At 39.0% G+C, this 26,163-nt stretch overlaps 2 protein-coding genes across 11 annotated transcripts in view; one reads left to right on the top strand and one right to left on the bottom strand.

Moving 5' to 3' along the window:
• Positions 1-13,471: 13,471 nt before the first annotated feature.
• Positions 13,472-24,581, bottom strand: LOC124108052 (uncharacterized). 7 transcript variants are annotated; one of them, XR_009228801.1, is made up of 4 exons: positions 24,255-24,373; positions 18,872-19,558; positions 18,253-18,320; positions 13,472-13,734 (listed from the first exon to the last, which is right to left on the bottom strand). XR_009228801.1 is itself a non-coding variant. In XM_046466414.2 (2 exons), the coding sequence occupies exons 1-2, from the start codon at positions 24,579-24,581 to the stop codon at positions 13,675-13,677; spliced, it is 387 nt and encodes a 128-aa protein (XP_046322370.1). In that variant the 3' UTR covers positions 13,472-13,674. The 7 variants fall into 7 exon arrangements, 1 of the variants encoding a protein (XP_046322370.1); XR_006856606.2 differs by lacking the exon at positions 18,253-18,320 and adding an exon at positions 23,304-23,436 and having other exon boundaries at positions 24,255-24,372; XR_006856607.2 differs by lacking the exon at positions 18,253-18,320 and adding an exon at positions 23,304-23,436 and having other exon boundaries at positions 18,872-19,198; positions 24,255-24,372.
• Positions 24,203-26,163, top strand: part of Mgat1 (alpha-1,3-mannosyl-glycoprotein 2-beta-N-acetylglucosaminyltransferase) — a 20,505-nt gene continuing 18,544 nt past the window's right edge. Inside the window, exons 1-2 of one of the 4 annotated variants that reach the window (XM_046466411.2) lie at positions 24,203-24,217; positions 25,592-26,020. The gene's annotated coding sequence lies outside the window, so the exon portion shown is untranslated. The other 3 variants (XM_058586096.1, XM_046466409.2, XM_046466410.2) reach the window with 3 other exon arrangements.

The following is a 26,163-nucleotide window of genomic DNA, read 5'->3' as shown; positions in this document are numbered from 1 at the left end:
TTTTTAAAAATCTCTTTGTATCTATACACATGTCCTACTGGTTCTGTTTCTCTGGCAAACCCAAACTAATACAGAGGAGAAGGCATTATAAAATAGGATAAAAAAATGTTATTAGAGGTAAACACTGATATTTTGCAATCTAAAACAACCAGACAGAAAGTGAAATTAGCTAATACACTGTTCTATGCTGCTCTGAACTGCTTTACTGAAACTTTAGTAGTTGCTACATGAACAGCACAGCTATATAAATACTTAAATGTGCCAAAGTAAGAGCTATGTCTCCCAGTGTGTAATCATACATTTGTGGAAGGGTTACTGTTCCTGAGTTTCTAGGAGGACTGCTATTCCAAATCTCCTTTGCAGTTAAGGGTGATCATGTCACTGAATTCTGGCCCAAAAGTGGGTGGGTAGAAATGATGAAAGCTACTTCCTGGGTTGGCCCTTACAATCACCTGAATCTTTTTGTTCTCTCTCCCACAGTTCCAGTGACCTGGGAGGTTCACATTAAAAATGAGTTGAATAAAAGATGAAAGAGAGTTAGCAGCACCAAATTAGACTTTGCATGAGAACGAAAGAAATTTTTGAGTGCAAAGAGTCACTGAGAATGGAGACTTATTGATTACCTACTCTTGACTATTCTATCTTGATAAAATATGCAATTAGTCTCTATTGTTTAGAAGAGGCTAGTTTGCTATAATGAAGAAAGTCAACTATACAATGGCTTATAGAGTGCCCAATGGATTATTGTACAAGTTGTTCCAGTGTAATTATTTTCACAAGTGTCTCAGATGATAAATTACATGTGTGCTTACTGAAAGAAAAAAGAACTTTCTTTCTCTTTTGTTTCACAGTCCAAGGTAAGCATCCCTTCCTGGCACCTCTCCTCTCAATTCTTTTTAGTAATTGGTGCATTTCAATGCCTTGTTGTCATTCAGACAGTTAAGCTGGCCTGCTGCCATGCAAACTTATCATCAATGATTTTTTGATTTTTTTATTCTTCTGATTGTGGTTCTAGACCAAGCACAAAGAGAACAAGGATCCACTTTTCTTTTCTTTTAATTTCTTATTTTGAGATAATATAGGTTCACAGGCAGTTAGTTATAAGAATACAAAGATCCTTTGTACCCTTTACTTACTTTCCCTCAGTAACATCTTAGAAACCATAGTACAGCATCACAACTAGAATATTGATATTTATACAAACTGAAGATCTTGTACATACTTCTTTTTTACTTGCATTCTGTGTGTGTTTGTGTCTTTCTACACAATTTTATCGCATGTAGTTTTGCATAACCACTACCACATTTCAGATACAGAACAGCCAAGTTTGGTTTTGCTCACTGTCATTTCTCCAAGGCTTGGCACAATGCCTGGTACAAGGAAGACACTTAGTAAATACTTGTTGAATGAATGAATGGTGTACCAGCTATGGTTCTAAGGTACCATAACCATGAAGCAAGAAACCAATAGTGTAAGTGTGGCCACGTGTAACAGTTCAGATGTAGGACCAGCAGGACAGCTGTGCCAGGTGACTGCTGCTGTCTCATGATTTCCCAAGCTGGTAGGCAGGGGGACCTTGCAGGGCCAGTCCAACAGGGTTAAGGCCTGAAGTTTGTACATATCACATCTTCTCATATCCTATTGGCCAGAACTTAGTTGCAAGTATACACCAAGCTGCAAGGGAGGTTAAGGTAGATTGTATTATTTGCCTGCAATTCTCCCTCCATTCTCCTCTTTTGGCACTTCTTCAAGGTGAAGAATACTTCCTCACCCTACTGGTGTTGGGTTTTGGCCAGTGAAATGTGGACAGCAGTGATAGTATGCCAGCTGTGAGGTGACCCTTAAGAGGCCTGTGTTTCTGCTTGCCCTGCCCCACTGACACCACTGCCACCCTCCATGATAAGTGCCTTCACTAAGTTCAGAGCATAAGAGATAAATGGCACAAACCTAAATTGGTTCAGAGCCTGAAGGAGAGCAATTTTGGTATTTGCTTGCTATGAGCTCAGTCTTAACTGAGGAGTTAGTTTTGCTGTTAAAGAAGGAAGGAATGAACATTTGTGGACTCAAAACATTTTGTAGGTATGAGAGTAGCCCCTCCACCTGCAGGGGACCCTTTAGAAGTTCAGAGCACAGCCTCACCAGCTGAGTTGCATGACGATAACATAAAAAGTATACTCTTCTAGGACTCTGTCGTGAGTGTGGGGATGGAGATGGCTTGGCTGTCCTGAGGTCAGCCAGGAGACTGAGAGCAGACCAGGAGCACCTATGCCTGGAGGCCCCATGAGAATGAAGGGCAGGCTGAGAGTGGGAAGAACCATGGTAGTGGAAAGCTGGCTCAAAACAAAACAAAACAAAAAAAATAAATAAAAACAAAAACAAAAACAAAAAACCTAACCCTGGTGCATTAACAAAACATGTTGGGGAAGTTTTTCCAGTGAGTGAAGAGGTGGTGCTAATAATAGAAGCTTGAAATAGCTATACACTTTAGTATATTAAATTGTTAATCCATGTTTGTTGCCAATATAGCTATAGAGAATGATGCTTTCCCAATTTGGGAAATGCATGCAAAAGATAATCAAGGCTTCTACCAGTTCTATCAAAATTTACCTCTAGAAAATTATTTCTCCACAGTACATTGGTGTCTCAGTATTTCAGAACTCACTGTCTGTGGGTTGAATACAGCTTTTTAAAGAAACTAGCTCTCTACCTGTTGATGATTCTGCCAACAAGAATTTGGGTGTGAAGAAATGACATCACATTTTTCCTACCTGGGAGATTGCTAGAGACATGCAAAATGTAAAAAGCTTGAGAGCACAGCAAGTTGGGTGTGAATATACAGTTACAGTGGATGAGTTAGTCCCTGATAAAGTAGTGGCTGCTTACATGAAAGTAGTTGAGGAAAATAAAAGTTTAACATCTTTCTTCAAATATGAATACATTCTAAATTTTACTTGATTTTTCTTGGTATTTATCTTTCTATTTAAAAACAATTTTCTGTAGTTGTACATGGACAGAATGCCTTTAATTTATTTGTTTATTTTTATGTGGTGCTGAGGATTGAACCCAGTGTCTCAGACCTAGGCAAGCTCTCTGCCACTAAGCTACAGCCCCAGCTCATATCTTTCTATTTTTTATTATGAAAAATTTTGAACACTTAACAATGTCAAGAGAATAGAACCACAAATGCCTTCCTCTTAGAGTCAATGGTGGTTAACGTTTTACCATATCTTCTCTCCTCTCTCTCTTCACAAACATGTGGCACATACCATTTTAAAAAATAAATTGTCAATATGAAACCATGATACCTAGATGCTTTAGTACAAATCTCCTCAGAATAGACAATCTCCTATATGATCACCATACCCCCATCATACTTAAAAAATTTAACAATAATCCTATAATAACAACTGATATCCAAGTGGTATTTAAAATTTCCTAATAGTCCTCTAAAAAATTTATGTGTAATTTTCCTACATGATGTGATCAAGGTTCATGAGTTCCATCTGGAGGCTAATCTGAAAAATCTACCCCATTTTTACTTCTATGTGGTTTTAATTTATGACATTAACTTTTCAAGAATCTGGGCCAACTTACTGAAAGTTGCACATTCTTGGTTTGTTGATCATTGCCTGATGTTGTCTTTTAACTTCTAGGTTTAAGCCTGTATTTGCCTTAAAATGAAGTCCAGGTTGGAGCTTCTTCATGAGGTTTGGGTTGAACATTATTTGCAAGAATATTACATAGCCATCACATGAGAAGTCTCATATATTTGGTTTTTCCGCAAGTAATGCTAAGGGTGACGACTTGGTTGAGAAAGTAACTGCCATATCTCCATGGGAAATCACCTTTGCCTGGAAACAGAGACTGAGGTGGAGTTTACATGATAATGCTTCATGGGTGATATAATCCTATGTAAGCAAGAAAGGGGAAAAAGAGGAATTGAGGCAGAGAAGAAGGGGGAAATGAGAAATGATCCATTGCCAAGTTGGCCATGGTTTCATAAACAGCACGGCTAGTCACTGGTCATGTGAGACCTCTTTGGAGGTACTGAGTAGCACCATTTCATCTTAGAAAACCTTTCCATGGAGGAGTGTTCACAGGATATTAATGTACCTATTGCTTCTGGGTTGTTATTAGGTGCCTCTGAGCAGCACTGGGAAAGTCATGGTGTTTATGGCTTCTGTTGTGTTGGACTGAACATAGCAGCTGCTGCAGTTTCCATTATGGCAGATAAAATAACAATTTTGCCAAAGGCAGAGTGCCTATCATGGTGGGAATAAAATGACATTGCTTTTACTCAGGAATCAGGGCAAGTGGGTTCTGAGGGACAGGGAGAGCAAAATGGAAGTAAGGAGTGGGTATAAATTTGATTCAGTACAAAACATTTTTGTCTTTGAAATTACTAAATGATCTGTGAGGTGTACTTTGCCCCTGTAGGAATAACCTGTTGCCTAGCTACTTTTCATTTGATGGTTTTAACACATTGATTATTCTTGCTTTGTAACAGTTATTACATTTGGAGATACAAGATATGAGGGCCAGTTATGTTTATCACCACTGGGGTGTGTCATCATTGCTTGCAGGCTCTTTAAAGAACACAATTAAATTACATATTTTATTCATATATATATATATATATATATATATATATATATATACATGTATAATTTATATGATGAATTAGCATGAGTTCATATTGCTATTAAATTTAACTAATAGTGTTTTTAAAATTCATTTTTATATCATTTTCTTTTTATACTGAAAATGTCCTGGTTCCCAACAGCATTATGTATAGTCAGAGCATATTCAAGCTACCCCAAATAACTTTTTCTTTCATTGTTGGTTCAGTAATACATCTTATGTTATTTATTTTTTTGTGTAGTTCTAGAGATGGAACCCAGAACCTCACTCATGCTAGGCAATGCTATACATTGAACTGTGCCCCTACTCCGCATGGCTCCAGTGAACAATTTTATATAGAGTTGGGATGAAGTTTGTTTCTTTAAAGGTCCAATTTTAGAGCATTTTACTTTATAATTTACTTTTATTTCTGAATATATAAGATACATGGTTCAAAATCAACACTATAATAAGCTCAATCAAAGAAACGTTGCTCTCATTAATGCCCCTTCAGTCTATCTATAAGGGTAGGTAAAAATTTTCATTAGTTTCTAGTTTCCCCTTTCTTGTATTTCTTTTTGCAAAAATAAGAAAAAAAAAATATATATATATATACATTTAGTTTCTCCTTTCTAACATAAAATGTGGCATGTCTACTCTGTTGTCTTGCTTTTTTCTCATAAAATATTCCAAAGAACCATTGAATATTAGTTCACCAATACCTTAAATGCTAAAATTCATTAACGTGTGTGTGTGTGTGTGTGTGTGTGTGTAAAATGTATTAGTCACAGTAAACTATGCAAAGACAGAGTTTAAAAAAAACTCAGTGGCTTTACAGATAAAGGTTTTTTTTTGCTCACATAAAGCCCTTTATGGATCAGGCAACCCTTCTTTGTCTTGTAGCTTCATTCCATAGAATAGGTGTCCTCTGTAGCAGCCTATTAGGCAAAATCCACTTACATGAACCCAGACTAAAAAGGGAAGTTGAAAATTTGATCTCCTGTTCATAAAGAGAAAACTGAAAAATGTAATTTGGTGAATAGTAGCATTGTCTCTGATACACTAGGTTTTACATTAATTATATCAAACTCTACAACAGCTCTGTAAATAAGTTAGCTACTTTCATTATTCCAATTTTATAGCTAAGAACATATATGTCTTTCAAAGTCATGTGTGTTCCTGTGTGTCAGGAGTCATATCATATCCAGGGGTATCTGCCTCCAAAGCCTGAATTTGTTCCAAATTCTGTGGCCACATGGTATTGTCTACCAACAAAGCATGGCAAATCTACTTCATCCATCCATAAATGTAAGATCTCCAACATTGGAGATTAGAGAAATTTATACAAAAAATAAATGTTGAGACTTAAGATTCATATTATGCTGTGTTTCCTAAATACAAAAAAGGGAAAGATAAAATTTAAATAAGTGATCATGAGGTAGTTCAAGAGTAGAGTGCTTACTAGATTGTGAGCCCCTGGGTTCCATCCTCAGTACCGCCAAAATAAATAGATAAACAAAGCACTAGTTGGATGTGGTGGTACACACTTGTAATAATACTAGTTATTTGGGAGACTGAGGCAGGTGAATTTGAAGTTCAGGACCAGCCTGAGCAACTTAGTGAGACCCTGTCTCCAAAATCAAAATGATACATAACTGGAAACTCTGATTTAAATGAAACATTTAACACAGTTTTCAAAAATAATGCCTTGCAAATCTCAACATCACAGTAACAACTTCAAACATTTTGGACTGATTGTCCAGTTTATAAATATTGGTAACCAGTGTATAGAGCCACACACAGACACTCTGATCTCCTAACATACCCCATCTCCCCACCTATCCTACTCTATGCTCCTGTACCCAAAATGCTAGCATTATCTAGGTTCATGACCTATACATTGCAAGCAACTGTTGAAAACTCCTGAGCTACTGCTTATTTAGATTGCAAATCACAACAGCATGTAAAGATTTTTATTTATTTTCTCTTTGTTCCACAGCTCCTAAAGGAAAAAGAGACTCAGTGCTTGGAGAAGGCACTGTCATTGGGAAATAGTGACCAAACCCCAGAGTCTGCTGAGAAATGATGAGGCCCCAGCATTTAAGTGCCATCTTAAAAATGTTGAGATTCAACTTAGCATGTTGTCCTGTCACTGGAATTCCTAGACTTAGCAAAACAAAAACAAAAATCAGGATGCCCAATTAAATTTTAGTTTCAAATAAACCATGAAATAATTTTTAGTATGTTTCATGAAATAACAATTGCTTTTTATCTGAAGTTCAAATTTAAATGAACGTCTTGTATGTTATCTGACAACCCTCTGGGTGGCACAATCTGACCCTTTACTTTGAGGGTCTAAACCTAACTGTGGGCATTGCTGCTGGGAAGAAGGGGATGTCTGACATAGTCTCCTTCTGCTCTCATTGTTATTGTTGGTTACACACCCTTCATGGTTGGGCAGGGTTTCCTCATACAGCTGGCACCCTTTGAAACAGAATATTGGGTTGATAAGGTGGCCCAAACCCTGCCCCTCCTGTCCACTTGACCTTTGAGTTCTCCTAGAACCTTGGCATGCCAACCTTTGGGATACAGACTGTTTCACTGTCATCTTTACTCAGAGGCTAAAACCCTATTCTGCTGAACAAACCCCAGACTCTCCTTCCTGCAGGTTCCTGCTCCTACCAGTAATCCTTACTTTGAGGGAGGGCACCTCACAGGCAGGACAGAGAATCACTTCATTTCCCATTCCACTTCTTTAGAACCTACAGCACTAGCCTTCCTTCTACTTCCTCCTTCTTCCAATTGTATACATCCAAAAGACCTTTGTCATTCAGCAAATAATAATTAATTCAATCCCTATTAAGCAAAAGCATCATTGTGGTTCAGGCTCACAAATCCAATTGTTTAATGGGCATGATTCTCAAAAACATATCAACTTCATTTCAACATTCCCCACAGAATTCACCATTCCCTTCTCCCTACTTGATAATTCTATCCTCCTTCTTCCATTATTACCATGTGGTAAATTATGGAGGTTAATGCAAGGAGTGCCCAGTCATGGCTTTCTCAAGGAAGATTTCTGATCCCCAGGCTAGGTCAGGATCTTTCAGGGTACTTCTAGAAGTTTGCAATTCTACATTACTTATGTATTCATGAGAGGTAGTGGTGATCATAGATGCCATGGTTTGGAGCAGATCTTGAATGTGAGCCTTGATTCTACTATTTACTTACTATGCAACTTTGAACAAGTTATATATATATATATTTTTTTTTTGTGATTCAGCTTCCTCATTGTCAATTGTAGTATCTAAATTATAAGGTCGTTGAAGGAATCAAATGAATTACTGTATATAAACCTATTGGGATTTTCTAAATGGCTGAGAACTAGATTACATGTCACATGAATTTAATTTGGAAGGGCACTTGAAGCATTTTGACTGAGCGTAAAGAAGGTAGTTCTCCAGCAAGAAATCAGGGTAAAATTACAAAAATAAAGTGAAAATGATGTGAAGGAGGTTAAAAAGCAACTGTCCCCTTCATTTTGGCAGCAGGGTAGATAATGGCACCATTCACACAGAACTCAGGAAGACAGGTTTTTTATAGTGAGTGATGAATTTGTTTTCAAATATGCTATATTTGAGAGAGTTGCCTGAAGAGGCTCCTGTGAGTCTGAATCTCAGGGAAAATCATCTTGGCTGGAGATACAGATATGGGATCTTCAGCATATTGGTTGTAGCTGAAGTCATGACAAGGGTAGAATTATGGATGGTCAATTAATAGACTAGGATGAAAACTAGAGTTCTGGAATATTCAAATATGCAAGTAAGAAAACCTGGTAAAGATAGAACAGTCAAAATGATAGGACAGGAATATTATCTAGCCCTAAGAAGAAAACAAATTATGATATATATATATTGCAATGTAGATGAATTTTGAGGACATTATGCCAAGGAAATAAACTAGCAAACCAAAAGATGAATACAGTATGAGGACCCTAGGGTAGAGAGTTTAAAGAATGATGGCTGCCAGTGGCTGGAGACAAAGAGAAATGGGGAGTTATTGTTTAATGGGCCTCATTTCAGTTTGGGAGGAAGAAGAGTTCTGGAAATTGGTTGCATAACAATCTGAATGTACTTGTCACTACTTAACTATACACCTAAAAATGGTCAAGGTGGTAAATTTTATGTCTTGTGTATTTTATAACAAACATGTTTTTAAAATAATGGGAGAAAACTAGGAGCAATTAATGTCATGAAGTCAAACTAATAGAGAGATTTTAGAGCATAGTGATCTTCAGTGTCCAATGAAGTAGAAAAACCCTGGAAGTTAATAAGCATCGAGATTGGGCACCTACTAAAAACTAGATATTATTATCTCAAGACCCTGAGTCCCTGAGCAGTTCAGGAATACTGACAACTTGATTTATCTTGATTTATCAAGATAAATCAATTAATGAAAAGAAGGGCCTATATTGGCTTTTTTTCTTACCATTATGGTTGGATCCAGGCCCTAGAAATGCAGCTCCAAGTGACAGTATGCCACCCCTGATGCAGCATAAAGGCACCAGGAGACCTTGGGCTACTTCTAAGTCTATAGATTAGTGTCTGAAAGCCACATACTTTTGTCATATTCAGGCAATGTGATTTACCTCATACAAACATGAGATTAGATTTGAGACAAATCAGGGCTGAATGTTTTGTAAGTATTTGACATTCCCAACAGCTGTGTGAAATAGTTCCTCTTTTGAAAATCTTCATTTTATAGATGAGGAAATGGAGGTTTGGGTCTTATGGCATGTCAGTGGTGAAGTAAAGACCAGAACTCATGTCTTTGAGTCCGGCTTGATGAGAGAGACTCTACCAGAGAACACCAGACAATTTAGGTGATTTGAGTCTTCCCTTGAGCATAACTTTCTGAACTACTCTTCACCCTCTCCCTTCATCCTGGCTAGAGAGATAAATCAAGGAGAGGTTCAAAATGTCTCTTTCCTAAACGGTATCTTCTGGCAAATTGAACCAAGGATGAAAAATTAAGAAGCATGTAGATACTTAGAATGTCTCCTTTATTGCCAGTCCCCTACTGGTCCAGGCACCCCCCGCCCCCACGCCAAAAAGATCCCTGTACTCTTTAATTACCTTAAGTTTTCCCAAAGAAAAATTTTGACTTTCTGTCAAAGCACATTTGTGTGTTATAGTGTGGCCAAGTTAGTTCATGCCCTCAATAATTAGGACCTTTGGGCTGGGGATGTGGCTCAAGCAGTAGCGCGCTCGCCTGGTATGCGTGCGGACTGGGTTCGATCCTCAGCACCACATACAAACAAAGATGTTGTGTCCACCGAAAGCTAAAAAATAAATATTAAAAAATTCTCTCTCTTAAAAAAATAATTAGGACCTTTGAACATGTCTCCTCCCCCATCATAAAATCATTTATTGTCTAAAAATGCTCACAAATGAATTATGTGACATGCTTATGAGCTTCTCTGCCTTCCTTCAGTTCAGGAGGTTTCCTAAACCTTTGGCTTAAGGCAAGGATAAATTTCACCTCTTGATTGAGGCTTCTCCAAATATCCCAATACCCAGGTCCTCAGCTCTGGGTTCTGAGTTCTGGGTCCTTGCAGGCCCTCCTCTGAGGTAGTGTTGTGAGGTTGTTGACACGTCTGCTTTTCCAATGGGCTGTGAGTAGCACACATTTATACCCTACTGCCCAGTGTCCAGCATGTGGGCCTAGTGTCAGAACATGAAGCAGTCTTGCTGCAGTTGGACTAGGATATATGTTGGGGTGGATGTTGTAATGTACAGACTATGGTCCTTAGTCCCTCCATTTACTTTGAACAACCTTTTTCAGTAATAGACTTTCTTCCCTCTGACTTCCAAGACTCAGCAAATTATGCTGCCCAGGTCACAATTCTGAGACTTTTTCTCTCTTCATTAACACTTACCCTAGACTGTTGTGCCAGGGCCATCTGGGTCTTCCAAAGTGGCATTAAACAAACACAAAAACACAAAATCACAAAAATTTAGTCATTGCTAATGTATAAACGGTTAAATTTATTGGGATAAATTTAAAATCCTGTATTAAAATCTAACAGCTTTTTATCAAACTCTACTATGTATGCTAATATTGGTAGGGGCATAAAGGATTAAGACACACAAGTTTCTGCATTTAAGAGTGATACTGGAAGACAAACTTTAATAAAATCTACTAGTCTCTTAAAAATAGAGACTAGTAGATTTTATTAAAGAGTTTAAAATAATTAGTAAAACTTCATATAATGATACTACTTCCTCATCTGTGGAATGACAGAGGATTTGACCAGGTTTTCTTCAAATATCCTTATTTGTTCCAAATAAATGACCAAATAGACCTTTCAAATTTTATATAACATGTTATTTACTATGTGCTAGATATTATTCTTAGTAACTCCTCCAATTTTCACAATTCTATGCAGTGGCTATTATGAATTTCTCATTTGGAGAAATGGGCAGAGAGGTTAAAAATTTGCTCAGGGACATACAGTATTGTAGTGCAGCTGGCATTTGAACCATGACAGCAGGCTCTCAAATGTGCTCTTAACCACCATAGCATCTCTGTGAAGGCCTAAATTCATGCTTTCCTATACTTTTTAAGTGGGAAAACTAATTTTTTCTATTTTGTATTATGTCACAAACTTGGTCCTCTTACTTCAAACTGGTATAATTTACAATAGTTTCTACCATCTTCTTGGCTGCATCTCCTCTTTAGGGATTTTTCTTTTCTTTTTTTTACTGGAATCAATACATTTCACTCAGATATTAGCAAAGTTCTGCCTCATCCAAGGCATCATAGTCCTTCTCTCCAAAACTTATAGGGTTAAGCCTTTGCCATTTTGTAACTCTCTTTGCTACCCTTCTCTTAATTTTGATTTCACACCCCCACCATCACCCCAAGGATTTCTAGTTTCTCTAAAAACTGAGTTTCTTCCATGGCTGCTCAAACTTTCACTTGAATTCTCTCCAGATACTGCTGTAGGGGGTGAAACTGAGGGATACAGAGAGACCAGGGATGGCTGTATGCAATGAATTTTAATACAAGGCAAGGAAAATTTGGTCCTGTGTACTGAGGTTTTAAGAAGAGAGTAGTATTTGAGCAGATAATACAGTCTGAAGTCTTTTGTGAGTTGGGCAGAGGTGGCACTCCAGGCTAATGGAGGGGAGATGAGTCTGAGGTCTCCACGTCCCATGTCCCTCAAGTCAATCATCCCTCCTGATCTCTTCCCTGAAATGAACTGTGTGTGATGTTCCAGATTTTTTTTTTTTTTTTTTTTTGTACTAGGGTTTGAACCCAGTGGTACTTAACTATTGTGTCACATCCTCAGCCTCTTTGATTTATTATTTTGAGACAGGGTCTTGCTAAGTTGCTTAGGCTGGCTTTGAACTTGTGATCCTCCTGCCTCAGCTTTCCATGCTACTGGGATTACACACCTGGCTGGTGTTCCAGATCTTGACAAAGTCCAGAAAAACCTATATCAAGACAATATGTTTCTCTACATTGTGGACTGCAATCATTTTATAGATTACATCCATTTCTCTGCTAAAATTCCATTTGTTTTTCATCCACTCAAGAAAACGTATCAGAATGTAAGCGAGCTTAATAGGCCCACAAAATGACTTTGATTTATTTTGCAGGCTTAATCATCTGAAAAGGCCAGTTCTTTGTTGTAACTGTTTTCTCCAATGTACTTTTCAATTGCTCTTTCAGGAGGAGTTGCCTCAGATAGAAGGTGAAGGATCTGGTCAGGGTATATGATGGGTCTCTGGAGACAGAACCCAAATCCAAGCTCCCGACAGCAGATTGCAGATTAGAATCTAAAAAGTATAAACATTTTTTGAGCTTGGTTATATTTGAAGGGTTTATGTCTCCCAAACCAAGAGTGCCTCTTTTCTCTGGTTCCCTTCAAAGCACTGCTGATGAGATATTCCTAACTAATTTTACACCCCTCTAAACATTTCTTTACATCAGCACTTCTGAACTGACTTTGGTTCCCTATTTCTTTATTAATTCTTCAGAATGATTTTCCTTTTCAGTGACCTGCAATGTCCCAAAGGCAAAAAACAGGTCCATTTCTGATTGTTCCATGCACCCTCCTTCCCCACACAAGAGGCCCATATAGGAAAATTCAGTTGCCTGGCATCAGGAGGTTTCAAATATTCACTTGTTATTTGTCGAATAACCTCCACTGATAAAGCTGTTCTAAAAAAAACACAGCAATTGGCAAATAAATGTAAATTCGGACAAATGGAAGAACCTGGTGATAGCCTGAATTTACATTACATAGCCTGAAAAGACTGGCTTTCTCTATGACATAATCAGGAACCCCGGGAAAAGAAAGGGCCAGGTAAGAAATAGGAGCAGCTTCCTTAGGGAAAGGATGCTTAGACATTTCTCTGCTTACAAATGGAGACAGCATTTAGAGTGCACCCCATAAAAGCTCAATACACCGGTACCCTGGCACTTCTGATTGCTATCTGTGAATTTCTAAACGCTACTGATATTTACGTAGTTCTTTCTAGTTTTTAAAGGGGTTCCCACACCCAGGGCTTCATTTGATTCTTATGAATACTTTGCTGGGGTAAAGGACAGGTCTCATTATTCTTGCTGTAGAAGGGAAACCAAATCTCTGGAGCCCACAGAAATCAGAGGAACCAGGATCTGAGCCTGTAAGTAAATATTCATTGAATTGAACCAATATAGAAATATGAGTATTTTAAGGTAAACAGAATGTCTGCCCTTAAAAAGCTCATAATATAGTTGGGAAGAAATGCCCAAATTAAAAATAACAGTATGAGGATTAAATAAGGCAAGACCAAACACAAAACAGTAAATGCATCCTTTATTGTGAAATAAACTAAGAAAATGCTTTAATATTTCGGTGTACTTATATAACTTTCATCTCTTTATTGAACTGAAATTTCCAAGTATTCTCCACTGTCCCCTACTCCTAACCCAAGTTGCAGCTCAGTATTCTGGGTTTTATGTAGATTCACTGCATCTATTGTCTTCAGTTTGATACCTTAGCTATGGATATCTGGGTTTGTCACACTTCTTCAGTTCTATGTTTGCAGAACACAGGAGCTCCTGGTCAAAAAGAAGCAAAAAAAAAAAAAAATGAGACATAAAGGAAGGAATCTCAGGAAAAAATAACTGACCAGGCCAATGGAGAGAGTAAATAAGAAATCAGAACATGCCCAAGGTCAGGACTGTCTCTTCCTGATACTCAGAAGAAACATAAGTCTAATAATTATGTGCATGCTAATAGAGCCTTTAAAATTGGTATTTCCCCAAATCTAGAATGGCACTAGCACTATCAAATTCCCCTAAATGCCTCCTCCTTCATCTGGGGGATTGTGTAGCCTTCCACATAGAGACTGTCTCCTTATTCACTTCAATCAGGGCTATCCCATTGGCAAAAACAGATTCACAGCAGAGAGAACCTCACACACGTGCTCATCAATAGATGAATGAGTAAAAAATTGTGGAATATACAAATAATAGAATGTTATTATACCACAGAAAGAAGTGCTGATTCACACTGTAACATAGGTAAATCCTGAAAACTATGTGAATAAGAGAAGCCAGACATATGCAATTCAGTCAAAATATCCAGAACAGAACAAATGATACAGACAGGAAATAAATCAGTAGTTCCTGGGGATAGGGCAGGGAGGAACAGGGAGTGGCTGCTAATAGATATGGTGTTTCTTTGTGAGTGATGAAAATATTCTGGAATTGGTGATGGCTGTACAACTCTAGGAATATATTAAAAACCACTAAGTGGTTAAAAAAAAAAAGTGGACAATGTTAGAGTTTTACTTTGAATTTAAGGAGAGAACTGAATTATATTATTTATTTCCTTGGACAGGAAACATAGCTTCATACATGTGTGACAAATGCTCAGAAATCAGAGGAACCAGGATATGAGCCTATAAGTAAATATTCATTGAATTGAACCAATATAGATATATGGAGTATTTTAAGGTAAACAGAACGTCAGCCTTTAAAAACTCATAATATAGTTGGGAAGAAATGTCCAAATTAAAAATAACAGTATGAGGATTAAATAAGGCAAGACCAAACACAAAACATTAAATGCATCCTTTATTGTGAAATAAACTAAGAAAATGTTTTGATATTTCAGTGTACTTATATAACTTTTAGTTATATAAGCCACTGAGCCACAACTCCAGCCTGCATTATCTCATTTAAGGTTCACAATAATTGAATTAGTTTAAGGATTATCATGATCCTTACTGCACTCACAACAAAACTGAGTAATTAGCCAAAGAAAATACTTCAGTGAGTGGCAGAACTGGAATGAAAGAATCTTCAGATTTAAAGGGAAATGTATCCAGGAAAAATCAAATAATTAAGTCATTCTGGTACAGTTTACCGAAATTCAAAGATAAAGGGAGGAAGAGATCCAAGAGAACTAGAGGGAGGCTGTATTCCTTGTTGCTCTGTGACTTGGGATACAAGCAGGTGAAATACTGTTTCTCTGAGAGACAGCCCTTGCTGCCCACTGATCCCCTGCTGTTTGCCCCTACTTTGTCCGCCAGCCCCTTTTCCAGTATACCACATGCCTTTTGGGTGCTGATCAGTGGCTACTTCCACTGACTGCCCACTGGCTGCCCGTTTGCCTGCCTTTTACCTGCTCATCTATGCCTTTAGCCAGCCAAATGCCCACCCTTTGCTGGCAGACTGCCGGGCCCATTGCTGCCCAGAAGTCCATTGTCAGGGTACCTTCAGGTTAAGTTAGACGTGATTGCAGCCATCTTGGGAAACTGGCCAGGGCCTGGGAGTCTAGGGCCAAGGGGCCTGAAGGTTTGCTACTGCCACCACTGCATCTCAGGGCTGGCTGCCTCAGTCTGGAGATACTAGTCAGGTCCTAGAGATATATCATCAGGATACCTGTAGGTCTGGATGCACTTGCTGGGTGTGCTAGTAGCCGTGATCTGGCTGCCTCTTTGCAGGGTGGCTCCTTTGTGTGAGCACATCCCTGGTAGTCTTTCTGATAGTTGGAATAGCATTGAGATCTTGGGACTGCAGCAAGGCAGAGCCTGGGGAATCTGAAGCCCAGGTCCATCAGATTGCAGATGGGTCTGTGTGGGCCAGTCTGGGCCTGGCAAGCCTGTGGAAAGCCAGAGTCTTGGGGCAGTTCCCTGGGGTGGGGAGCACACAGGTTGGAGAAACTGGAAAGAACCAGGAATCCTGAAGTGCCCTGGGACAGAAGGGCCTAGCTACAAGTGCAAAGGTTAGAAGAGGGTATGAGGGCATCCTGCTATCAGACTGCGGAGCTACCATCAAACTTTAGAAAATCCCACCTATTGGCGGAAAAGAAAAGCTGAGAAAATTTTTGAAAGCCAATGGAAGCAACTGTTCAACTTTCCATAGAGACTTTCCTTTTTTTTTTTTTTTCTTTCTTTTTCCCTTTTTCTCACATCTCTACCATGTATGAATTCAAATATTTTTCATGCATCAGTTTATTGAGGAGTGGGATGTCTGACTAATATATCAAAGTTTGGTTTTGTATTCTTAAATTTTTACTTTAAAAAAAAATCTATATTTTTTTCTTTCACTTCTGTCTCCCTGGATTCTCTTTCTCACTTCTCTCATGCTAAACAGCCAACCTCTACTAATTCCTTCTTTGCTCTTACTATAAATTTTTACCTCTATCTTCTCTCCTCCCTCATAAACATCACATCCTCCACTACTTCTGTTCCTTCTGTCCAGCATTTGAAATAGTAAACCCTTTTAGCAAACTTACTGTTTATATTGTAGACAATAATTGAACACATCATTTCTGTTTACTGAGACAAAACTGTAGCTCCTTAATAGGAGCTATTTGGTTTAAGGTTGTATATTGCTTGCATTGGGTGCTGTTAATATTGGTCTCCCCCTCAAAGGTGAGGTACTAGAAGCCTGCAGGGACACTATAAGAAACTGTACTGCCTCAGATCCATACCGCTAGATGGACACAAAAACAACTTGAAAAAACAAGAGAACAAAGCACCTCAATCAAACCAAGATGTTCCAGCAACAGAATCCATAGACAACATAGTAGAAGAAATGCCAGAGAAGAAGTTTAGAAAGTACATAGTTAGACTGATCTTTGAAATAAAGGATATGGCAATATGTAAATCAATGGATGTGTAACTGATGTGATTCTGCAATCTGTATATGGGGTAAAAATGGGAGCTCATAACCCACTTGAATCAAATTGTGAAATATGATATATCAAGAACTATGTAATGTTTTGAACAGCCAACAATAAAAAATTAAAAAAAATAAAATAAAATAAAAGGAGAAAAACCAAAAGCATTCCCCATAAAAACTGTAACAAGACGGGGATGCCTGCTCTCACTACTTTTATTCAACATAGTCCTTGAAACTCTTGCTCTCACAAAAGAAATTAAAGGGATACGAACAGGAAAAGAAGAACTCAAACCATCACTATTTGCTGGCGACATGATTCTATACTTGGAGGATCCGAAAAATTCTACCAGAAAACTTCTGGAACTAATAAATGAATTCAGCGAAGTAGCAGGCTATAAAATCAATACTCATAAATCAAATGCATTCTTATACATCAATGAGGAATCCACTGAAAGAGAAATTAGGAAAACTACCCCATTCACAATAGCCTCAAAAAAAAAAAAAAACAAACATCTGGGAATCAATCTAACAAAAGAAATGAAAGACCTCTACAATGAAAACTACAGAACACTAAAGAAAGAAATTGAAGAAGACCTTATAAGATGGAAAGATCTCTCCATGCCAAACCTAAAATGACACTACAGAGCTACAGAAGCAAAAACAGCATGGTATTGGCACCAAAACAGACATGTAAACCAATGGTACAGAAGACACAGAGATAAACCCACCTAAGTAAGATTATCTCACACTAGACAAAGGCACCAAAAACATACATTGGGGGGAAAGATAGCCCATTCAACAAATGATTCTAGGAAAACTGGAAATCCATATGTTGGAAAATGAAATTAAACCTCTCTTACCCTACACAAAAATCAACTCAAAGTTGATCAAAGACTTAGGCACTTGAACACAGACCCTGCGCCTAATAGAAGAAAAAAGTAGGACCAAATCTCCACCATGTTGGCCTAGGAATGATTTTCTTAACAAGGCTCCTAAAGTGCAAGAAGTAGAATCAAGAATCAATAAATGGATTCAAACTAAAAAGCTGCTTCTCAGCAAAAGAGACAATTAATAACAAAAAGAGAAGGCCTACAGAATGGTAGAAAATCTTTAGCACATGCACCTCAGATAGAGCATTAATCTCCAGGATATATAAAGAATTCAAAAACTTAACACCCCAAACCAACCAAACTAACAACTAAAAAACCCCTCAAATAACCCAATCAATAAATGAGCTAAGGAACTGAACAGACACTTCTCAGAAGAAGATATACACTCAAATTAACAAACATGAAAAAAAAAATGTTTATCATCTCTACTAATTAGAGAAATCCAAGTCAAAACTACTTTAAGATTCCTTCTCATTCCCATCAGAATGGCAATTATCAAGAATACAAACAACAATAAATGTTAGTGAGGATGTAGGGAAAAAGGTATACTTACACATTAATAGCGGGACTGCAAATTGGTGCAACCCACTCTGGAAAGCAGTGTGGATATTCCTCAGAAAACTTGGAATGGAACCACAATTTGACACAGTTATCCCACTCCTTGTTTTATAACCAAATAATAAGCAGCATACTACAGTGACACAGCCTTATCAATGTTTATAGCAGCTCAACTCACTATAGCTAGCAACTTTGGAATCAACGTAGATGCCCTACAACAGATAAATGTGGTACATATTCACATTCTTAAAGAGGGAGCTGGAGAATATCATGCTAAGCGAAATAAGCCAAACCCCAAAACCAAAGGCTGAATGTTTTCTCTGATAAGCAGATGCTAATCCATAATGGGGGGGGGGGTTAGGGAAGAATAAAGGAACTTTGGATTATGCAGAGGGGAGTGCTGGAAGGGGAGGGAGTGTGGGATGGAAGGATGGTGGAATGAGATGGATATTATTACCCTATATACATGTATGATTACACTATTGGTGTGACTCTGCACCATGTTCAGTCAGAGGAAGATAAATTGTGCTCCATTTGTGTACAGTGTGCCAAATACATTCTACTGTAATGTATAATTAATTAAAAAATTAAATAAAAGATAAAGGGAAACTTACATGATCATTCTAACTGGAAAATTCAAGTTTCTCCCAAGGGAAGAAAAACAAAAGATCAACTTGACTTCAGATTTCTCCTCGGTATCAACTGGTGTTAAAGATCAGAAGGGCAATAAATCCTAAGGAAGAGAGGGCCCAAGACTTTCATGGTTGGCCTGTTGTCCTTCAAGAAGAAAGGTTGATACTGCTTTCACTTGTGCTTCAGGTTTGTCACCTAAGAAGCTTTCCATTGGTTCAGCAAATCGCAGGAAGGTCCTGGTCAGCAAGGCTTGGGTCTTGTGACACTCAATTTCCAGGATCTGGGCATGAGATGCCCAAACATCCCAGCTTGAGAAGAGACAGAGAGGCTTATCATGATCATGGAATAACTGGAAGGAACTTCATGAAATATTTTGTGATTGATTGAATATGGGAAGTTTATGGAAAACCGCTGGGTTTCTGCCACAGCAACTGGCTGTATAACTAAGCCACTTCTTGGGAGAGGTCATGGATGGAACAGTCATAAGTTTAGCTTTGGGCACTTGAATTAGAGGTTTAAGGGGATCAGTGAGGAAACTAAGCTGAGATGTCCAGCAGGCAGGTGGATCAATGCGCTTGGAGGATAGAGGAAAAGGGTCTGGGAATGTGTATCTGGGTTTATTGGACACAAAGTTGACAATGGAAGCCAGATGACTTCTGTGGGATCACCTGAAAAGAAAAGTATAAAATGAGAACTGAGTGACCAGAAAGAGCACAGGAAATCTCAGCATTTAAATGTCAGGCATAGGAAAAGAGGGAGAAGCTAGTTAGGAAGCAAGAAAGGAGTAGCCAGAGAGTAAGAAGGAAACTGAGGAGAAGTGTGATGGTATGCAAGTCAGGGGAGAAGCGTGTCAGAAGGAGAAGAGAATAGCTGAGTATGCTGAAGTTGCAAAGAGGCACAATAGGATGAAGAGATGAAATGAGTGTGGTGTTTCCTTATGGGTCCAAATTTTAAAGATATTCCAGAATAAAAGAACAAATAGCAAATGTACATGCTGACTTCTGTACTTACAGAGTTCAGACTTAAACCTGTACAAAGAATACTACCCAGGTTAAGGAGAAGCCCAGGAAACTACAAGAGTACCTAGTTTCTCTAAACCAATACTATCTGAAAATCGCATGTCTGAAAAAAATATGTGTGAAAATATTCAAGAAAATATTTAAAAAATGAAAAGGTCAATGAAGAAAGGCTCTTAGTGCTTACTATTAGCTACACAGACAGAAATAGGTATCAGAACAGATAACAAACTGAAATGGAAAGTCCCCAATACATTAAATTGGTGGGCCATTTGGATGAGCCTCTTAGTCTCTGATTAACTTCTTTCTAGTTGGAGAGGTAGGAAATCTGGTTCCTTTGCAATTAGATTCAGCTTATTAGGTGTCCTTGAGTTAAATTTTGGAAGGCAGAAGAAAGGTGGGAGCCATTTTCCTACTGCTTCTGACAGAAACATGAAGCATCCACAGGAAGGAGGAACCCACTTGGTATAAACAGTCCTTTAGCCATGTTCTGCAGATATTCAATCCCTTTTGGCCACCCCAATCTAAATGATAACCTAGGAGATCCTGCCTTTTGAGACTTTGCCAACTGGTCCTTCAGGTGAAATAACTAATACACAAATTTCTAGCTTACTCTTAGGAGTTTATCCTAAAGGCAGAGCATAGTCAGACTTCTGCCCTAGCTGGTGTTGACTTTTTTTTATCTTCCCTAAAGCAAAGGGGGATAGTAAAACACCATGTCCCTGAAAGCTCCTTTTCTGTTCCCCAAAACCTCAGCAAATTAAGGGAACTGTCCTTTGTCCTTTAATATAATATGTATCTATACTTTCCATCCCATTTCTATTTCTGGGATGGAAAGTCTAGATACATATTATCTTAAAGGACAAAGGCTTTCTCTTAGGCACACTGGAAACAAGATAAGTTAATGTTATCTGTAGAAAGCTACTTTATTGCAAGTACCTTAGGACAGATGCTCCTGCAATGCTGGTCAGACAAGCAAACTAAGCAAGCCAATACTTATGATGTTACTGCTTGTGCAGCCTAATATATAAAACTGCTCTCTGGGTGAGTGCTGAATTGAGGGCACCATGGAAAGGATACACTAGAGTACTTACAAGCATAAGCTTGCAGAAAAACTTCAGGCTTAGTGTTATCTGGTAATATCCAGAGCACATAAACAAAAGGCAAATGACAAACTGGGAAAATAGCTGCAACACAGGTAACAAAAGGTTGATATTCTAGAAAGAGTTCTTGCAAATCAACAACAACAACAACAACAAAAAGATAAGCCCAAGTGGGTAAAAGATATGAGTAAGCAACTTTCAAATGCTTCAAAAATAAAAAAGTTGCACTTTACTAGTAATTAATAAAATAAATTTAAAACTACACTGCAAAACCATTTTTCTTAAAACTACACTGCAAAACCATTTTTCTATCTGATTAGAAAAGACAAAAAAGAAAAAAAAAACAACAAAACAGTGCTGGCAGGATGTGGAAAGAAGCTGGTGTCAAAGCAGTGCCACCTCTCTGTAGATCTTTTGATAACATGCATCAAGAGCTTTCAACAATAATCACACCTTTTGACACTAGTTCCAGAACTTTATCTTCAAGATGTAATTAAGGATGTGTACAGAGACTTAGCTACAATTAATTTTATAAGTGTGAAAAGCTGGAAATAACCCCAATGTATAAAAAGAAGGGAAATAATTATGCTACATCTGTAATAATGAGAAACCAGAGTCATTAAATGGCATGCAAAATGGAAAAATGTTCACCACATATATTAAGCTATACAAGCCAGTTGCAGTATAATTCCAAATATGCACAAATATGAACAGAATAAATGGGAAGGCTTGTTTATTTCTGGTTGCTGTGTTTACTATTTTTTCCATTTTGTTTATGGTTCACTAATTTTCCTCAATGAATGTACATTTCATTTATTATAATTAAAAAAACTCTAGCAATTATATGAAGGTAAAAAGGAAAGAAAGGGCATTAGTAAAATTTGAATTGACTGAAGTAAAACTGTAACAGATCACTAATCAGTAAATAAACAAATCATTAAGTATTAACATTTCTTTTGAATTAACTAGATTTAGTTTTTCTAGCATTAAAGGGAATGAGATCTCAAATATAAATTGACCTGAGGTACAGAAAATAAAATCACAATACAAGTATACCTATCTTTGAACTGTAAAACTGCTACCAGTTATGTATGTATGTGTGAATGTCTCAATATTTTAAAGGACATCCAATAAGTTGAAAACTGTGATTCCCTTTAGTAAGGTGGAATTAGAGGAGAAAGAAGAGATAAGTTTTCTTCACACAACTCCATGTATTTTGACTTGGTATAACAGGTATGCAAAAATCTAAGTAAAAAGTGCAGTTAAGATAAAAAAATGATGTTTATATACTTATGAAAATATAGAAACATGAAGTATGGTATGATGATTAAAATCATTAGCAATATACAACAGGGAATCAAATATGCTTCCCCTCACGGAATTTAAATTCCAGTAGGGTGAGACAAACAATAAATAGTTAGAGTATGTTAGGAGGCCAAAGTGCTAAAAAAAAAAAAAAAAAAAAGGAACTGCATAAGGGAAACTATCAGTGTTGTGGGAAAGGAGCAAATTTATACAAGTTGGTTAGGGAAGGACTCACTGATAAAGTTTGAAAAAAAATCGAGGGTTGAGGTTGTGATTGATGATGAATATCTAGAAGAGCTTCACAGAGAGGATAGAAAAAAAGGTAGGCCCAAAGAACTGTAATGAGGGCAGTGTGGTTGAGACAAGAGTAATTCAGAAGAGAGCAAGCCTGTCAGAAAGGTAAGAAAACCATTGAAAATGAGCTCTATAAGACATTGTAAGAACTTTGCCTCTACATATCAAGCAAAATAGGGATCTCCTATTGTGATTTTAAGCAGAGATATACCAGGATACCACTGGCTGCTGTGTGGAAACCTGGCTATGAGGTAAGGCAAAGACTCCTGGTTGTCTTGGTGAAGGGTGAAGGTAGCTGTGGAGATACTGTTGGGTCCTAGACATAATTTGAAGGTAAATCCAACAAAATTTCCAATCAGACTGGAAGCGAGATAATAAGAGGATGACTTTTTTGGGTTTTGAGTAAATAGAGTTGTCATTAATTCAGACAGGAAAGATGGATGACTTAAGTAGGTCTGGAGTTGAGGGTAGAAAAGAAACTTATTTGTGGACTTGTTATTCTTGAGTGTAAGCAGTATATATTTTAAAAAATAATGTTCTTAATATTATGATGACATCTCTCCAAATACAAAATTCATTTCAGCACTCCTGGCCCAGCAACTATTAAATTTCCAGTGTGGAACACTTTCAAGTTAGTAACTTCCTGATCTAGAAAAATCACATGGATAGAAAATATGCAGAAGCTGGGAGCCTACCTTCTGTTCCAGTTTTCAAAAAGTGGGAAAAAGTAGAGGCTGCAAATACATCCACAATCTTGGCAAGACTCTAGAGCACGCTGTTGACAACATACAAGCTCCAAAAATTATTGGTGGCTGTCCATGGATTCAACTTGAAATCAAGAAAAAAAAAAAAAAAAAAAGCAACAGGGCGACTTTGGAACTTGTAAATCCAGTATTTGAAGGAACATGTTTAAGGAACAGGTGGCACCTGATAATGGCAATACTGTGTATAGTGTTGTTACATAGGAGGTCAGCAATCCAGACTGTAAGGTTCAAGCACAGCATCTGTCCTGCAACCTTGGGCATAACTCTCGTTCTGGTGACGGTATTTGGAGTCCTGATCTCTGGGTATTCAGTCACTACTTGTAAAGAGCTCAGCACAGTGAGTGTACAGCGAAGGGCTATGAGAAGGGGGCTTCCTACTTTTTCTCTTTTTCTTTTTTTGTTAAATATTCACACCCTTTCTCTTTCTAGACAAGGAAGATCCTGCCTAATGCAGAGATGCAGCGAGAAAAAAAACAACGATAAGCAAAACAACTCTCCTCTGGTATTGCTACAGAGTTCTCAGCACAGGAATAGGTAAATACAGAACTCGCCAAGACAGACTGCATTCAGAAAGCCGAGCTGCACAAGGGGTTAGAAGCCAGGTCAGGCAAGCCGTTGCCAGGCAAAGTTAGGACGGAAGAATAGCGACAGGGTTACACAGCAGAAGCTCCGCCCCCACTTCCGTGCACTCCGCCGCATCCCTTTCCCGCCGAAGTCCCGCCCACCAGGCAGTCAGAGCGTCAACGCTCGCGACAGGGTCCGCGACGCATGCGTTTTTGGTCTCGATCGGCTTGGCGTGACGCTCGCTCCTATTCTCGGCCAAAGTCTCTGCCCTGCCCCCTCTTGTACGACCGCTACCCTGAGCCCCAGCTTCGTTCTCACCCAGATCTGGCTCTGCCCAAACCTCGACTTCAATCCTGTGAACAGTGACTGTAGAACAACCTCCAGCACTGCAGACCCACGTCCCGCGCTCCCGTAGTGGCGGTGGTGATGGGCGGGGGTGGGGTGGGATAGAATAGGCGGGACGTGGGAAGGCAGCGGTTGCCTTGGGCCCACTTCCGGAGGACGGGCGGAAGTGGCTGCGGTGGATGGTGGGAGGGGGAAAGGAGCGCAAGGGGAGGGCCGGGCCGCCGGGGGTCGAGGGGGTGGGGCCTGGGCCCGCGGTGGGGACCAGGCCCAGGGCCCGGACTTCGACCCCGGGCGGGCCATGGTTTCCGGCCGACACAGGGTGGGCGGGATCCAGGTAACGACTCTACGCGCTAGAGAGAGGGTCGTCCTTGCGGCGGATCAATAGGGTTCGGACTATAGAGAGGGTTAGAGTGTCACCCCCTTGCCCCGTGAACACTGAACACGGGATTCTGAAGAGAAGGGTGGGAGGAGTTAAATTCCTGGTGGGGGGAGGGGAGGTTATGTGGATGCCACGCCCCTACAGGAAGGAAGTGTGTGTGTGTGTGTGTGTGTGTGTGTGTGTTTAGGAGTAAACTTAGGAGGGGGCAAAAAGGATGGGCTCTTGGAAGGTTTGGGCTTGGAGTCAGGCCTAAAACATTCCAGGAGAGTGCTTTCGGGAGTGGCCCTGTGAAAGAGTTTGATGGAGATTGGGAATTTTGGAAGCAGAGGGGGAGGTGAGGGTTGAAGAAAAGAGAGCAAGGAGTGCATGTAGAAGGTACCTACATCTCGGAATGGAAAGGATTTAGTTCAGTTGCAGAGAGCTGGCAGATTAAAACACTGAATACCCTAAGAAGCTTGAGAGATCCGATTAATATGTGGTACCTTAAATGAGTGGAGGACGTTCTTTTCTGCATTCCTTAGAAGACAGTTTCCCCCATTCAGTACTTTTGCTTACTTTTTTTGTACTGAGAATAGGTATGACTCTTATTCTGAGCCACATCTATGTGCCCATATTGATTAGGTGACTGTTTTGGGGTACAGTACGTGAATGAAGTAGATATTAAGGTATTTCTTAGTACCTTAAGGGATCTGACTCAGTGGTGGAGCACTGAATGCACAAGGCCTTGGTTCAATCCCTAGCACCACAAAAAACAACAAAACAAAACAAAAATAAAAGCCTTCTATAATCTTGTGTGGAGTATTTAAGGAAGGGTTTTTAATGATATACTAATGGAATATAATTCAGAAATGGAGGGGGAACTAGAAAGTCTTAGGAATCTATCCAGTATGGACTAGATTAGAGAGCATCTTAATGTTTAAATGTTCTGCAGGTTAATACAGATATCAACGGCCCGGGCCATGCGGGTTTTAAGGCCTGTTTCTTCTCATGAGTTCCAGCAGAAGACAGACGGAGGAGTCCTCAGGGTGGATGACTTTCCTTTCCTGAGCAAGAGATGCAATAATACTTGGAGTCTGTCCATCACTAGGCTCTGAGCTTAGTAAACCAGCTGAATGAAGGCATGTAACAGACCCCTGGGAGGGACATTGAAATCTGCAGTGGGGGGGGGAGGGGCTTGGACACACCCCTTCCCCCCAGACTCCTCCTCCTCCTCAGAGTCCATTCAGCCATGGACTTTGGACCTGGATAAGAGGAAAAAGCTGCACTTTGTTTGGTGGATCTGATTTGGATTCTCGGTTTTGAAAATGGAGTGTTGGATGGGCATTTCATGATCTCCAGGGGAGCAACTGAGAAAAGAAAGGTAAGGTTCCTGTCTCATATCCCACTTAGTGTTTTGGTGCTCCTGTGCAGAAATGTTTGAATGGAAAACACTGGGGATTGGAGTCATTCAGGAGTCAGGGCACCACCTGTGCCCTGGTGAGAATCCTTATCCTAATGAACTTC

The sequence above is a fragment of the Marmota monax genome, unplaced genomic scaffold, assembly GCF_021218885.2.
Source record: "Marmota monax isolate L192 unplaced genomic scaffold, Marmota_monax_Labrador192_F-V1.1 WCK01_AAM20220418_F8-fsc00331, whole genome shotgun sequence".
NCBI lineage: Eukaryota > Metazoa > Chordata > Mammalia > Rodentia > Sciuridae > Marmota > Marmota monax.
The sequence above is the reverse complement of the archived record's forward strand: the minus strand, read 5'-3'. Positions and strand labels throughout refer to the sequence as shown.

Coding starts and splice junctions, on each gene's coding strand:
- LOC124108052 (XM_046466414.2), bottom strand. CDS start 24,581: ATGGCCCGCCCGGGGTCGAAGTCCGGGCCCTGGGCCTGGTCCCCACCG. Junction 13,735..24,254: donor TTGGGCAGAGCCAGATCTGG/GTGAGAACGAAG, acceptor CTTTTTGACCAG/GAGCTCCTGTGTTCTGCAAA.